The sequence below is a fragment of the Candoia aspera genome, chromosome 8, assembly GCF_035149785.1.
Source record: "Candoia aspera isolate rCanAsp1 chromosome 8, rCanAsp1.hap2, whole genome shotgun sequence".
NCBI lineage: Eukaryota > Metazoa > Chordata > Lepidosauria > Squamata > Boidae > Candoia > Candoia aspera.
Genome location: NC_086160.1, coordinates 75,273,248 through 75,288,209, shown reverse-complemented (window position 1 = coordinate 75,288,209; position 14,962 = coordinate 75,273,248). Strand labels below are relative to the sequence as shown.

The following is a 14,962-nucleotide window of genomic DNA, read 5'->3' as shown; positions in this document are numbered from 1 at the left end:
GACACTTGGCTAAACTAAACGCACTTCCAGAACTCACCAGACAAAAAAGTGTTAAAAACTTAATTCAATTCCCCCTTCACTTCCGACAGCTGAACTTCCTGTTTGCTGTTCTCAGCTCGTGAGCTCCTTGGGACTCTCAGTCTGCTTACAATGCAGCAAAGCTGCTCCTTGCGTCCCCAGCCACCTCCAATATTCCGTAACCTTTGCAGCTGAGCTGTACAATGGGACCCTGCTGGAACCAAGCCGAAGAAGCAGCTCTGGCATCTCTTGTCTCCAGGGTTCAGTATTCCAGCTGTAATAATGCAAGCTGGCTTAGTCTTTGAGATCAAAACTCTGTCTGCAGCCTGAACCTAATGGATGGTTCAGAGGGCTGTCTGCATGCAACGTCTTAGTTAAAAGAGTGCTTCTTGGGTTGTTGGGGGGAAACAGCCAGGCCTTGTTGTCAGCTGCAGGAATGAAAAGCTGCCCAGGTATTCTGTTCGCAAAGCCTCGCGGTTGGGTGATGTACAGTAATCCGACTCCTGCTTTGTCTTGTCTTCAGATCAGCCACTGGTGCTGCCATATAAACCTCCTGGTTGCTCGGAGGTGTATTACGTTCCCTGTCCGAAAGAAACCCTCAGACTATCGCGCGTCCAGTCGGGGACTACCATGGAGAGCTCCCACTCAGGTATTTGGCCTTTCTTACCCTGCATTTTATATGCACGCCGATTTCTAAAACTAGGGAGCTGAGTTTGAATAAACTGAGGCAACATCCAAAATGGGTTGCGCTGAAAGATGTTGAATAGAGGTGAGTGGAGGTAATCCGAACCACTGTTGCTTTTAGATTCAAATGGCAACATGGTTAACGACTGAGTGGCAGGGAAAATGGCAAGTTTCCATTTTCCCAATAATCCTGCGGTTGGATTGTTTGATTTCCCTGCTTTGCTTAAAACGACTGCTCCCTTCTTTCACGGTCTTCCTTCTTCCTTTAGTTTCACACCTTTCTCCCCTTTTGAACAGATACTAAGGCTATCTTGGAGGAAGCAATTAAAACCTAAATATAAAAGGTCAATATTTGATTCCCCCTAACTGTACGTACGCAGGGGCACGTTGGTCTTTCCTATCACTTTACAAGGTGAGAATGCAAAAGTCCTGAGACGTGAGCGGGGCCTACAGACCACAAGGCACCCATCCTTGCCCCAAGGCTTTTATTGCATTTATGCAGCCTTCTCAGCAACTTGCTTTCTTACAGGCATTTTCAGTCTGTGTCTGATCAGATTTACTGCTTCTCTCTCTCTCTCTCTCTCTCCCTCTCCCCCCCCCTCTCTCAATTGTCCCTGCGGCTTTCTTTCCAAACAGGATCAAATGATGCTGTCCCTCCCGACTTCCCACCGCAGGCGCTTGGCTCAAGGGATGATGATTCTCCAGATGCAGCAATTGTCAAACACAGAGAGGGTATTTATAGTAAGAAGGCTGCTCCCAAGACAGTGTGGATGGAGGAGAAAATAGCAATGACAGGTGGTCCCAGAGGTAATATGTTTCTGATGACTTAGCATGTCTTTAGAGCAGGGTTTCTCAGCCTTGTCAGCTTTAAGTTGTACAGACTTCAACTCCCAGAATTCCCCAGCCAGCATGCTGGCTGGGGAATTCTGGGAGTTGAAGTCCACACAGCTTAAAGTTGCTGAGGTTGAGAAACACTGCTTTTGAGAAACAGCAAAATAAGGATTGGTGGAAGTCTTTGGGCTACAGTGTGGTTCCAGCGTGTCCCAAAGTTGCTTTTTCAGCCTGGGACAGAGAGAACACAGAACCACATACTGTGTATTTAGCAGCCAGAGAGAGCTAGGTAAAGATAGTAATACGCGAAAACTAAACACCCGGTGGTAATCTCATCACCATAGCTTTTGAAGAAGAACTGAAGTTAAAGGGGCTGCCTTTTTAAAGAAACAGTTGCTACCTTTGCTCAACAGAAAGAGCAATCATGAAAGTTTCTGGTGCATCGTGTTGTTTTTGTGTCTGTGGCCACCTCCGGCAGTTTATTGTCTTGTCCTGTCTTTGCATGATATGGAAAGTAGCTGTACTCAGAAGAAAAGTGTAATACAACGTTGGCCCCCAAGCTCTTTTCCTCTGTTCTAATCAACAACCACATTTCCTGGCAAGGCCCATTGAAGATGGGTAGGAGCATCCCCCCCCCCCCCGTATGCTAGAATGGGGTTGCCGTTCACACACACACACACACCGTTGCAAGTGCTGCTCCTTAGGCCTACTCGATCACAGGAGAGTTTTTCCTGGGACTGTTAGCTATTAAATTTCTACCTTAGCAGAAGCAGGAGAAGATCCAGCCCTCCATCCAATACTGTTGGTATCATCAGGATGACTTAGCTAATGTGAAATCGGTGATGGGGGCCTCCGCAGTGCTAACCTAATGTCATCAAATGGAATGCGTCTGCACTAGAGAGACGAATCATTGAGTTACGCACCATTCTCAGGGTGGAGGCCCTGGGCACGCACATCACAAAACAGATTTGTCTTCTGTTGTTGCTATCCTCCGGGCCTCCCCGTGTTTGGTTGGTTTAAAAAAAAACCATGAGTCCTAAAGAGCGAAGATTCTTGATCTATGTACTGTATGCTGAGGTGATGAGGTCACACTGGATCATGTCTGGGTGGGATTCCTTGGCAACAATGGGTCTTAGCAGCATCAATGAACCTTTCAGGGAGAGGGTGACGGTACCAGCTGCCTGGCTGAGGATCTCCTATAGGGTATGTTTCTTCGGCAAAATACCAAAGCGCCATGGCTTCATTTGATTATGTTCCTGCTAATTGCTGTATCAACTTGGAATTTTCCAACCTTTTTAAACGTTAGTTGTAGATATACTACCCTTTCCTCTTTTTTGAACTGCTTAGCCCCAGTCTAAGAAAAATAGAAATAAACAGGGTGAGGTGGGTTCTTAGCACAGTTGGAAGTGGCTTTGTCAGGAGCAAGGCAGCTGGAAGTAAAGTCCCTTCAGCACCTAGGATCAGTTTCCTCTGGCGATAGGGACGATCTGAGATACGAGCTGTGAGAATACCCCTGCACCTCAGAAAAGGAGGTGCCAAGTTAGCCTTCAGGCTGTCTGTCAAACATAACTAATTGTGTATAGTCACTGAAATGACTTCTGGAAGGGTAATTGTTTACAAAACTGTACAATCTCGTGTGAATTCAGCTTGAAGCCTGTTGACTGCACGGGGACATCCGTTTTGTTTTCTGGCAACAATATGGAAGTGATGTGTCTTTTTCGGGGATTGTTTGACAGTGTAGCATACAGAGGTGGAATTTCCTGGTGGTCTCCCCTCCAAATAATACTTAGTTTAGCCTCAGCTCATATTTAAACCTGTTGCGTAATTGAACATGCAGAAGACCTGAGGTTGTCTGATCCCCTCCTTTGGCAGGACATCTGGATTACAGGTAGTCCTCACTTACTGACCACAATAGGGACCGGCAACTCTGTCACTAAATAACACAGTGATAAAGTGAAACATCATGTGACCTCTGTATCCTATTCATATCATGCACTTTTTTTCCCTTTAACAAAAAGTTTTTTCCTGTAACATAAAAGTTACTTTATAGAGATCTTCCATTGTCCTAAAGATATTCCACTTGCCAGACTATTTTATTTGGAAGCAATGTTGTAGAATTTTTAAAAACTTTTGCTAGTCTTTCTTACCCAAAAAAGGCATCAGGAATAATTCCAAAATGCGGTGGGATATTTGGCTGCTGTTGAACAGTATGGTTGGCCAAATACTGTTAATCCGTTTCCTGTGAGCCATGTTCAGTGGGCGGCTGTATAAATCTTTTGAATAAATAAATATGCAAGAAGTAAGCTAATCTATCCGATTAGGGGCCTTTAGAATGGAAACTGTCACACAGTATAAATAATACCTCTGCTCTAAGTGAATGCAATATCTAACATTTCTTTTTTCTCTCCCCCCCCCCCCCCACTTATCTTTTGCTTAGACAGTATCAGTGCCCAAAATTCCTTGGAATCTCTCAAAACTACCCATTCTGTCTTTGGACCTCCTCAGTTTTCCCTGCAGCACCCAGCACCTCTGCAGGATGACCCGGATTCCTTACCTGGAAGCAGGGTTTTGGGGCAGGATACAGCATCCAGGGGTTCAGCCCCTTCTTCCCGAGATTTATTCCAGCATAGGGGAATACTAGAGAGCCCCCCATCACCCCCTCCTCCTCTGCGTCTGGCTAAAAGGGCGGACAGCTTTACCCTGCTGAATGGTGAAGTAGATTACAGTTTTCTTGAGGAATTAAAGATCAACGAGGCTTCGAAGAAAGACTTGCCTGATGCGAAAAAGCCCGGCTTTGAAATAGTGAGTGAACTTCCTCCGGGAAGCCAGCTGACTAGTGTCAAGGAGAAGCAGGCAGCTGACCCACCGGGAGGGCAAAGCGCTCATTTAACCAGCAGGTTAGATGACCTCTGGGCCCAGTATTTGGAGCGACAGAAGCAGCACCAGCATCTGAACCCCGGTGGCGGTGGCGGCAGCAGAACTGAGCTCTCTCTGGTGGAGCGGCTGGACCGCTTGGCTAGGCTGCTGCAGAATCCTGTCCGGCATTCCCTGGCGCTCGCCCTGGGGGAACAGAGCAGCAGCCAGAAGGCGCCCAAGAGGAGAGAGCCAGGGATCACCAGCTCTCGAGACAAAAAGCTGGCAGCCGGAAAGGAAATGGCATTGCAGCCCAGCCTAGGGGTGGCAGAAGAGACCCCTGTTGCCCCCCGCAGTGCCTGGCAGTCAAGATCCAGGTGCCAGAACCCTGGAGGCGCCGTGGGTAGAAACGGGGAGCAGTCCCAGACCTCTGAGGCGCTCAGTGACACTTCTTCCGAAATGAGGCCTGCGAGAGATTCCAGCGTGTTAACTGACGTGACCTCCGAATCCGAGGTGGCTCAGGTAGAGACGGAAAGCGCCACCCAGACCGAGGCAAGCGGGTCCGCTTCCACAATCAACACGGCCAGGCTGATCAGGGCGTTTGGGCATGACCGTGTGCAGGCCTCTCCCAAACTCTCCCAGCTGTACAACAACATCAACTTGCAAAAGTCACGCTCCGAGGACTGGGGCGGGCGAAGCAAGAAGGCCAAGGGGGCCGGCTGCCCAAGACCGGTTCGGGCAGAACAGAAAGGAAAAGACGTTCAGGTATGCGGTCAACAGGAGACCGGCTTGTCACCACTCTGTGATTTACCTATAGCAGCCTTCCCCAACCTGGGGTCCTGCCAGGTACAGTGTATAAATAAAAAATTAATTCAGAAATACTATTTCAAATCCGTCTGCACCCTAAGCCCGTTCATAGCTTTCCAGAATCAGAGTTCTAATCGCCCTTTTGCTGTTTATTCCAAAAGAATTTTTTTTAAAGCCCTTAAACTTGCATTTAAAACTTCTTTCGCTAAGGATCGAAGGAAACTCGCCTGGTGCTGTAAAACTTGCTGATCCAAAGGTTCCCAATAGCTGAAAAGCAATTAACAAGCGATTTCCGAAAGTGATTGGAAAAGGAAGTGTGCGAATCCAGTGCCCTTTTGAAGGAGCCAGCTGCAGATTGAGCCAAAAAGTGGCGCTTCGCTCATCTCGCAGAGCTCTAAACCCGCCAGAGACCGCTGTCTTATGATCTCCTTGCGAGGAGCAACTGCATGGAGCACTCGTGGGCAATCTCCAGCCCTCTCGTTGTCTGGAGAGGAATTACCAAAAAGCTGGTCTACTTGCCGGCTCTTCATTCTGCCGCGGTTGTCAGCTCCGCTTTTAGTGGGGCCGTCTTCTGTTCGCCATTTCCTCCCTGGAAGTCCAGGGAAGTCTCTTAGAAAACTTTTGACGGCATAACCGATTCCCTTTGAAATTCAGTGGAGCAGTAATGCCTGAATGAAACTGCTTGATGGGTGCCAGTGGAAATCCCCGCCTTTGCTTTGCTGATGCAAGTGCCTTCTTCCTCCTCCTCTTCCTCTTTTACGCTATGGAGCTATGACTTGTTAATAGAAAACAAGTCGCTGCTATTAATTTGGTCGTACCCATCATTTCCCCTCCTCAACTTTACTGCAAGGCAACTTGGCTTTGTAATTAAAACATAAATGTGACAAATTTTGCAATAGCCGTTCGCCACATTATGAAGAAAAGAATGCTGCTGTTAATTGCCACGGTATTTAAGCAACAGCAGCCATATTTATGTAACTATTAAGATTTGGATGATTAACTCTATTTTTAATCCTGGACAAAACTACTCCCCCCAAGCCGTATTTTTTTTTCCCTTAAACAAATGTGTTCCAGCCTCTCCATTTGCCAATAAATTATACAAATTAAACAGGAGCAATTATTAAAAACAGCAGTTCAGTGGCCCGTTAAACACTGACTTGCACAGATGTGCCTGCTAAGATAACCCAATATGGAATCTGTGAAAGCATGCCCAGGAAATACTGGAATTTGGGGGATGCTTATAACATCTGCCTCCCCCCCACCCCAGCCCCTGCCTTTTAATTCGCTTCCCAATTTTATTTTCCCTCTTTGGAGGCAAAAAGCGAATAAGCCGTTATGTGGGCCTGGCTTGGTTCTAGGCTTCTGCTGATGGAGCAGAGGCTCTGTTACTTCTTCACTTAGGTATTATCCCCCTCCGTGTGTCCTCTTTGCCCCGCTGCTTCCGTCAGAAGCCACAGTCCCAGTCTCACCTGCTGTGCCTGTGATCCTGCTAAATGCCATTTCTGGACAGCAGTGAGCGTGGTCAGAAGGCAGGGCGTGTGTCAGCCTGCGTGTGAAAATTCACAGCTTGCACGCTCACCCCATTGTCTTGGAGTCATGCTAACAGCAGACCTTGCCGCCCCACCTGTTTCACCTTCCAATCTGGCTTCGTGTCCTTTGATTGCCCGTTAAGGAGGTCAAGGAGGACCCTACACATTTCACTCGTATCGGCCAGTTTAGTGCAGGAACCCGTTTGGCAGCGATTCCTGCTGTGCAAAGTTTATTGTTTTCATAGCATGCATGTAAGGCAAGTAATGCAGGACCCGTGCTCCTCCCATCTGAGCGAAGTGCCCTGTCGGTCAGGGCTGTCCATTTGCATCAAGAGCAGCTGCAACAGGAAGGTGAAAACAGTCAGTTGCTTTAGTACAGATGTAACCAAAATCAAAACCACCTTTGCCATCTGCAAGTAGCCACTCTGTGCTTGCAGTCTCTACCCTGATGACCCAGAACTGGGTGGTCTGCACTGCAGGTGAACTATCCTGGTGAAATCACTTTTTCATAGTTGGGAAGGAGGTTCATAGACTGCGATGTGAAGATACATAAATGACTGGTCAAGACTCCACATTTCTGAGCTCAGATTTGAATTTCTGGGTTCAAGCTCCTTTTTTCCACTGCATCAGGACACGCCAGAAAGATGTTTTTTTATCATATGTCAAATTGAATAGGGGTCATGGGGTTTGAGAATGCTAAATAGGGGAGAGAGTTTAGATTCCTCAAAGTGGAAATTGGATCGCAATCCTCTGAAATCCTGATCTGTTGCTTTCTTGTTTCTTTTAGGCATCAACAGCTTTTATGTCCTCCGATTCCGTTTCAAGCATCAGTTCCCACGGGCCAAGCCCTGCTCTCAGTAGCAAACGGATGTTAAATAAGGCCATTCAAGCAGGTGAGCAGCTTCAGTTCGTAATCTGGCTCTCTTATCATTTCTGTTGAACGAAGTGGGTTTGTTTGCAGAGTGTTCTCCCCCCGGACGCCTTGCAGCCTTTCAGCTCAGACCTTTCCACAAAAGAACAGGGAGTTGAATTCAAAGGCAACATCCCTCCTCTTTATCTGTACTGACACCTTCAGTTCTGTGTTCTCACTGAAGGCTTTCTGACTCTGTCTTCCTAATAACTTTGCTTGGAGAACTGATTTGTGCAGAGTCAAAACTACTTCAGATAAGTCTCAGTTCCTTGGCTGAGATGATTTAAGGTGGATTCTTCCTCAGGTTTTGCTCCTTGAAGGACCTTTCTTTTGTGTTTTGGGCCCAGACCTGTACAAAAACTGGCACACATTATAGAGCTGAGCAACAGCCTCGCCTCCTGTTTCGGCAGAAGCCCAGCAGAATAGCTGGTGCTGCTCCCAAGAAGGAAGAAATAATACTGGCAAGGCCTAAGCAGGCACCAGTTTCAGCCTTATATTCTGGGGTAGGTGGTATGCATGTTCCATACCACCTAATACTGGCATTGAGTTTGAGAGAGAGAGGGAGTGTATATGTTTATTTATGGCCAAAAGATCCAAGGCTTTTAGTTGTTTATTCGTTTAGTCGCTTCCGACTCTTCGTGACTTCATGGACCAGCCCACGCCAGAGCTTCCTGTCGGTCGTCCACACTCCCAGCTCCCCCAGGGACGAGTCCGTCACCTCTAGAATACCATCCATCCACCTTGCCCTTGGTCGGCCCCTCTTCCTTTTGCCCTCCACTCTCCCTAGCATCAGCATCTTCTCCAGGGTGTCCTGTCTTCTCATTATGTGGCCAAAGTATTTCAGTTTTGCCTTTCATATCATTCCCTCAAGGGAGCAGTCTGGCTTGATTTCCTGGAGGATGGACTGGTTTGATCTTCTGGCAGTCCAAGGCACTCTCAGAATTTTCCTCCAACACCACAGTTCAAAAGCATCGATCTTCCTTCGCTCAGCCTTCCTTATGGTCCAGCTCTCGCAGCCATATGTTACTACGGGGAACACCATTGCTTTAACTATGCGGGCCTTTGTTGTCAGTGTGATGTCTCTGCTCTTAACTATTTTATCGAGATTTGTCATTGCTCTTCTCCCAAGGATTAAGCGTCTTCTGATTTCCTGACTGCAGTCAGCATCTGCAGTAATCTTTGCACCTAGGAATACAAAGTCTTTCACTGCTTCTACATTTTCTCCCTCTATTTGCCAGTTATCAATCAAGCTGGTTGCCATAATCTTGGTTTTTTTGAGGTTTAGCTGCAAGCCAGCTTTTGCACTTCCTTCTTTCACCATCATAAGGCTCCTCAGTTCCTCTTCGCTTTCAGCCATCAAAGTGGTATCATCTGCATATCTGAGATTGTTAATGTTTCTTCCAGCGATTTTAACTCCAGCCTTGGATTCCTCAAGCCCAGCATGTCGCATGATGTGTTCTGTGTACAAGTTGAATAGGTAGGGTGAGAGTATACAGCCCTGCCGTACTCCTTTCCCAATCTTAAACCACTCCGTTGTTCCGTGGTCTGTTCTTACTGTTGCTACTTGGTCGTTATACAGATTCCTCAGGAGGCAGACAAGATGACTTGGTATCCCCATACTGCTAAGAACTTGCCACAATTTGTTATGGTCCACACAGTCAAAGGCTTTAGAATAGTCAATAAAACAGAAATAGATGTTTTTCTGAAACTCCCTAGCTTTTTCCATTATCCAGCAGATATTGGCAATTTGGTCCCTAGTTCCTCTGCCTTTTCTAAACCCAGCTTGTACGTCTGTCAATTCTCACTCCATGAATTGCTGAAATCTACCTTGCAGGATCTTGAGCATTGCCTTACTGGCATGTGAAATGAGTGCCACTGTTCGATAGTTTGAACATTCTTTAGTGTTTCCCTTTTTTGGTATGGGGATATAAGTTGATTTTTTCCAATCTGTTGGCCATTCTTGTGTTTCCCAAATTTGCTGGCATATAGCATGCTTTACCTTGACAGCATCATCTTGCAAGATTTTGAACAGTTCAGCTGGGATGCCGTCTTCTCCTGCTGCCTTGTTATTAGCAATGCTTCTTAAGGCCCACTCAACCTCACTCTTCAGGATGTCTGGCTCTAGCTCACTGACCACACCGTCAAAGCTATCCCCGATACTGTTATCCTTCCTATACAGGTCTTCTGTATATTCTTGCCACCTTTTCTTGATCTCTTCTTCTTCTGTTAGGTCCTTGCCATCTTTGTTTTTGATCATACCCATTTTGGCCTGGAATTTACCTCCGATGTTTCTAATTTTCTGGAAGAGGTCTCTTGTCCTTCCTATTCTATTGTCTTCTTCCACTTCCACGCATTGCTTGTTTAAAAATAATTCCTTATCTCTTCTGGCTAACCTCTGGAATTTTGCATTTAATTGGGCATATCTCCCCCTATCACTGTTGCCTTTTGCTTTCCTTCTTTCTTGGGCTACTTCTAGTGTCTCAGCAGACAGCCACTTTGCCTTCTTGGTTTTCTCTTTCTTTGGGATGTATTTTGTTGCCGCCTCCTGAACAACGTTGTGAACTTCTGTCCAGAGTTCTTCCGGGACCCTATCTACTAAGTCCAGTCCCTTAAATCTATTCTTCACCTCCACTGCATATTCCTTAGGAATATGAGTGAGCTCATATCTAGCTGATCTGTGAAGGCTTTTAGTATCTCCTGCATAATCTAAGCATCCTGGGAGTCTTTGTTGTTTTTAAGTGAGAATCTGCTCTCTGGTCATGGTGATTGAAGAACAAGATAAATCATTTCTGCAGGCATTTCAAAACCTAGAGTTTTAGCAAAATGCAAAGATGTCTCACTTTTTTGCTTTCACTCAACTTAAATTTCTGCATTAAGCAAACCTGCATTTTCAGAAAATACACATGGAAATTCGCACTGTGGAATTTGGTTGTGTTGGTAAAAAAACTAACAATATGACTAATTGGAAGACAGCCTTTCCCAAGTAGGCAGGGTTTTTCTGCGTGCTTATGGGTTACAGCATATATACAGGCTTTGGCGGTATAGAATTATGCCTGAACAAGATTTGCCTAGGGCTCCAAAGAAGGAGATTCTGCCATATATCTCTGCCTTGGCTTTACAAATGTTTATTATTATTTGGCTGATTATTACCCGGACCTGTTGCAGTCGGGTTTCAGACTGGGATATAGTACCGAGACAGCGTTGATCCACTTCTGGATGACCTCTGGCAGGCCCAGGTGGGAATAGTGTAGCTATCCTGGTCCTCTTCTGTAGCTGTTGATACCATTGATCTTGGAATCCTTCTGGACCTGTTCAGAGGGCTGGGAATGGGGTGTGTGGTTCTTTGCTGGTTCTGGTGGTGGGAGTGGGGAGAGGCCCAGCCCTAGGCTCTGCTTTGTGGGGTGCCACAGGGCTCAACTCTCTCCCTGCTCCTATTAAACATCTACATGAATCCACTAGCTGAGGCCATCCATCTGTGTGGGGATAATTGTCATTGCTACAATGTATACTCAGTTATACATCTCTGTACTGGGCCAACCAAGGGATGCCATCAAGCCATGGAGGCTGTGTGGGTCTGGATGGGGAAGAACCAACTTCAGCTCAACCCTGACAAGACTGAGTAGCTGTAAGTTTTAAGGCCCTTCTAGTGATTTTCTGTTGTTAATTCTGGTGGCAATCTGTGAGTTCTCCTGGACTCATGGCTCCTGCTTGAGGAGTAGGTGGTAGTCATGGCTAGGATAGCCTTTGTGCAGGTCCATCTTGTGCGTCAGTTGCGCCCAATCTCACACGTCCTAGTCACCTCCCAATTGGATTATTGCAACATGATCTACACAAGGCTACTCTTTAAGCCCATTTGGAAGCTTCAGCTTGTCCAGAACATGCAATAATAGGTAGACCACAATATGCCCACGTAACACCTGCACTGGCTCCCAGAGGACTTCTGTGTGCAATTCAAGATGCTTGTTGTCAAACCCTACATGGCATGAGGCCAGATTACCTTTGGGTTGGGACTGCCTCTCCCTGATGGTTTTTGCCCACACCACTATATCTGGCATGCTCCAGGTCCCATCGATGAAGCACTGTCACCTAGTGGGCCCCACAATTTGTGCCCTCTCTGTCATAGAGTCTCTCTTTTGGACCAGTCTTCTCCCTGCCCCTCCTGGACTTCGGGAAGGTTGTGAAGACCCATGTTTCTATAATCACAAAGTCTCTTTGTTTCTTTGTTTCCAAATTTCAGCCAATCATCTCTTTCCTGATAGATTAAACAATTTATGTTCCCACAAAGATCATAATTTGTTTACTTAGTTATTTGAAAAATCTTAGCAAAAGTCCTAATATTCCAAATTGATTTGGTCCCTTAATTCATTTATAACTTCCTTGAATTAAATTCTTATTTAGCTTTTTGCCATTTATTTTATAGTCTTTAAATTCTTTAAGCTGGTAGTTAGTTTTGCCTCTATTTTGGGTTGAAGTTTTACTAACCAGGTAGTTTTTCAAGCTTGTTGCTTGGAAGATCTCTTTTAACTTTAAAATAATTATAAATCCAACAGGTGTTAGAAAGTGAGGCTGGACGAACCCAGTGGCCTTAAAGGGTCTGCTGCAGTTGAGAGCGTCGTGGCTTCCCTTGTTTCCCGGCTCTCAGACTTGCGGGTTGACCGCTGTCCTGTGGTCTCCTCACGAGGAGCATCCATCTGGAGCACAAGTGGGCGATCTCTTGTCTTCTCTTCTCCTTATCTAGAGGGGCTCCATTGGACTGAGCTTGCCACCGGTCCGTCGGTCTTGGCCACGTCGTCATCTCCACTCCTTTGGAGACGTCTGAACTAGTTCACTATTCCCTCACCTGGAAGTCCCTCCTTCAGCCTATTTTGAGGATGCTTGTGGTCATCTGTACCACTGGTGGGAAGAGTGCTTTGTATACAGGTAGTCCTCAACTTATGACTGCAGTTGGGACCAGAATTTCTGTTGTAAGTTGTTGCAGTCATATGTTGAATCTTCATGAGACCGGACCCTGATGTTGCAACCACTTTTATGACAGTCATTAAGCGAATCCAGCTTCCCTAGTGGACTTTTTTGCCATTTTTTGCCAGAAACTGGCAAAACAGGTCACAAATTTCAATCATGTGAGTGCAGGACGCTGCGAGTGGTCGTGAATGCGAGCCAGTTGCCAAGTGCCCAAATTGCAATCATGTAACCCTAAGTGCCAGTTCAGGTTGTAAAACACTTTTTCTGAGGCTGTCTTAACTTTGAACCATTGTTAAACGACAGTCGTAAGTTGAGGACTACCTGTAATGGGGCTGACCCCAGAGAAGGCCTATTGTCTGACCCAAGGCCATCAGCCTCACGAGGAGGGGGCATCCAGAACAGGCCCTTTTTAAAGACTGGAGAGCAGAGTTGATTTGGGCACGGTGTTGCCTGATACATCGTGGTGTTCTGCTGGAAAGGTCTGGAAAGGTGATAACCAGCACTTCCATTTGCACCCAGAAGTCCACTGGCAACCAAGGCAGCGGATTTGGAGTAGGTGCTGCTCTCGCTTGATGGTGTTAACCCATCAGGAGTCTAGCCGCTGGGTTCTGGGCCGGCTGTAGCTTCCAGGGTACCTCCAAAGGCAGTCAACATGGAGCTCACTGCAGTAGTCCAGCTGGGGGGTGATAAGGGCAGGAGTTAGCATTGCCAGGATGGTTGGGTCCCGGGTGGGTCGTAACTGACCCCCTTGGCCACAGCTTCCCCCTTCCCGTCAAGGCAAACCCCCACATCCATAACCAGCAAATCCTGAGTATTACTGATTGAGTACCAAAATAAACCTTCTGGTCTTTCTAGTCCTTGAGATAAATTTGTCAGCTTGATAGCATATACTTTTTAAAAGGCTCAGAAACCAAGAAGCAAGCAAGGAAGGAAGAAATCAAAGACATTTTCTTTTCAGGTGTATTTTTGAGCCCATTTTAATAACTCAAGTGGGGTTTCCTCTTGGGTTTAACAGTTCCAGAATCATTCTTTTAAATGCCGTGGAGTGAAATGCAGTTTGTCCACCAGCTGCGTCTTGGCTCCCATTTATTCCATTGTGCAGATGATTTCCAAATTACATTAATTACCAATAACAGAAATGTGCATGTTTATTATTGTTTCTCGCATAGTTGATGAGCAATTTGGGCTAGGTTAGTTTCCCATCCTGTCTTGTATATTATATTCAGTTGTTTTTCCTGCAGACAAACGTTTGGGATGGTTTCTTGTCTTTAATTTCTGGGTTTAATAAACTCCTGTCAAAACCAGTATATCCAAATAAATTTCAAAATTACTAGCTGGTCTTCCTGAACTTCATTCTTCTGCAGTATAATAGCATTCTCCCCAGCTCCCTGTTAATCTGCACTAGTCACAGTTGTTTTTTTTCCTGCTCAGGAATGGGAACGAAAGGTACAGGCTCCACTTTTAGATATGTATCCAGTCATCTCCCACCACCTTGAATAATTTAGTGTAGTTTTAAAATGCTGCACGGACAAAGGGAAGATGAAACACAAGGTTTTTAAGTTCATTTGCCATGAGCTTCATTGCAGTTAGAGAGTGAGCTGAGGGAGATCTGTGTTTCTTTTCCCTAGCAATGGATCTGTTAAATTTGATCCGGGAACAGCTGGAATGGCACATGTCACTGTCTGTCTCACACTTCCTTGTGCAGAAGGTGAAAACCCAAAAGAGCCAGTACCACCTTTTCAGACTAGCAAGCCCTATTGAGAGGCGTAAGTGAAATCTGACGCCTTTTGATCAAAGTGGTTATTTGGGAAGGTGCTGCTAAACTCCTCCTGATTTTGGGGTACCGTGGGTTCTGGGAGTTGAAGTCCACATATCTTAAAGTTGACATGGCTGAGAAACATTACTATAGAGGATGTATGACATGTTTTACTTTACTGTAATTTTTATAGGGACTTGTGAGACATATTAATTAGGCCCCTCATAAGAGAATTCCCAGACAGAAATGGAGATTGGCCAGTGTTGTGGCTGCGCTGAGGGACGAACTGTGTTTCCTTTGACTCCCAGGAGACTTTGAGATCGTGAACAGCGCAACTAAGAAGCACACTCGCGACGTGGGCTTGACGTTCCCCACCCCGACCTCAAGCCAGGCAACGCTCCAGGGAGGGGCAAGGAGCAGGACAGAGGATGCGTTGGCTCAGCGAGGTGGGCTCCCGGCGGAAGACAGGGACCAGCAGAAACGGCAGCCAGGCAGCTTCCTGGCAGAGAGGAGGCCGCGAAGGAGCCAGTGGCAGTGGATGCAAGGTCTCTGGAAAGGGGTTGCTTTGGAGTAACGCGGGGGGCTCTTGTGGATAGCATCTGTTTGTGCTGC

The 14,962-nt window shown here is 46.3% G+C and overlaps 1 protein-coding gene across 1 annotated transcript in view; it reads left to right on the top strand.

Moving 5' to 3' along the window:
* The window catches only part of ALMS1 (ALMS1 centrosome and basal body associated protein), a 59,136-nt gene that overhangs the window by 36,150 nt on the left and 8,024 nt on the right, over positions 1–14,962 (top strand). The window contains exons 10-14 of the mRNA XM_063310753.1: positions 542–667; positions 1,339–1,509; positions 3,971–5,151; positions 7,510–7,615; positions 14,659–14,895. Of these exons, the coding sequence (XP_063166823.1) occupies positions 542–667; positions 1,339–1,509; positions 3,971–5,151; positions 7,510–7,615; positions 14,659–14,895 (1,821 nt within the window). The remainder of the gene's footprint in view (positions 1–541; positions 668–1,338; positions 1,510–3,970; positions 5,152–7,509; positions 7,616–14,658; positions 14,896–14,962) is intronic.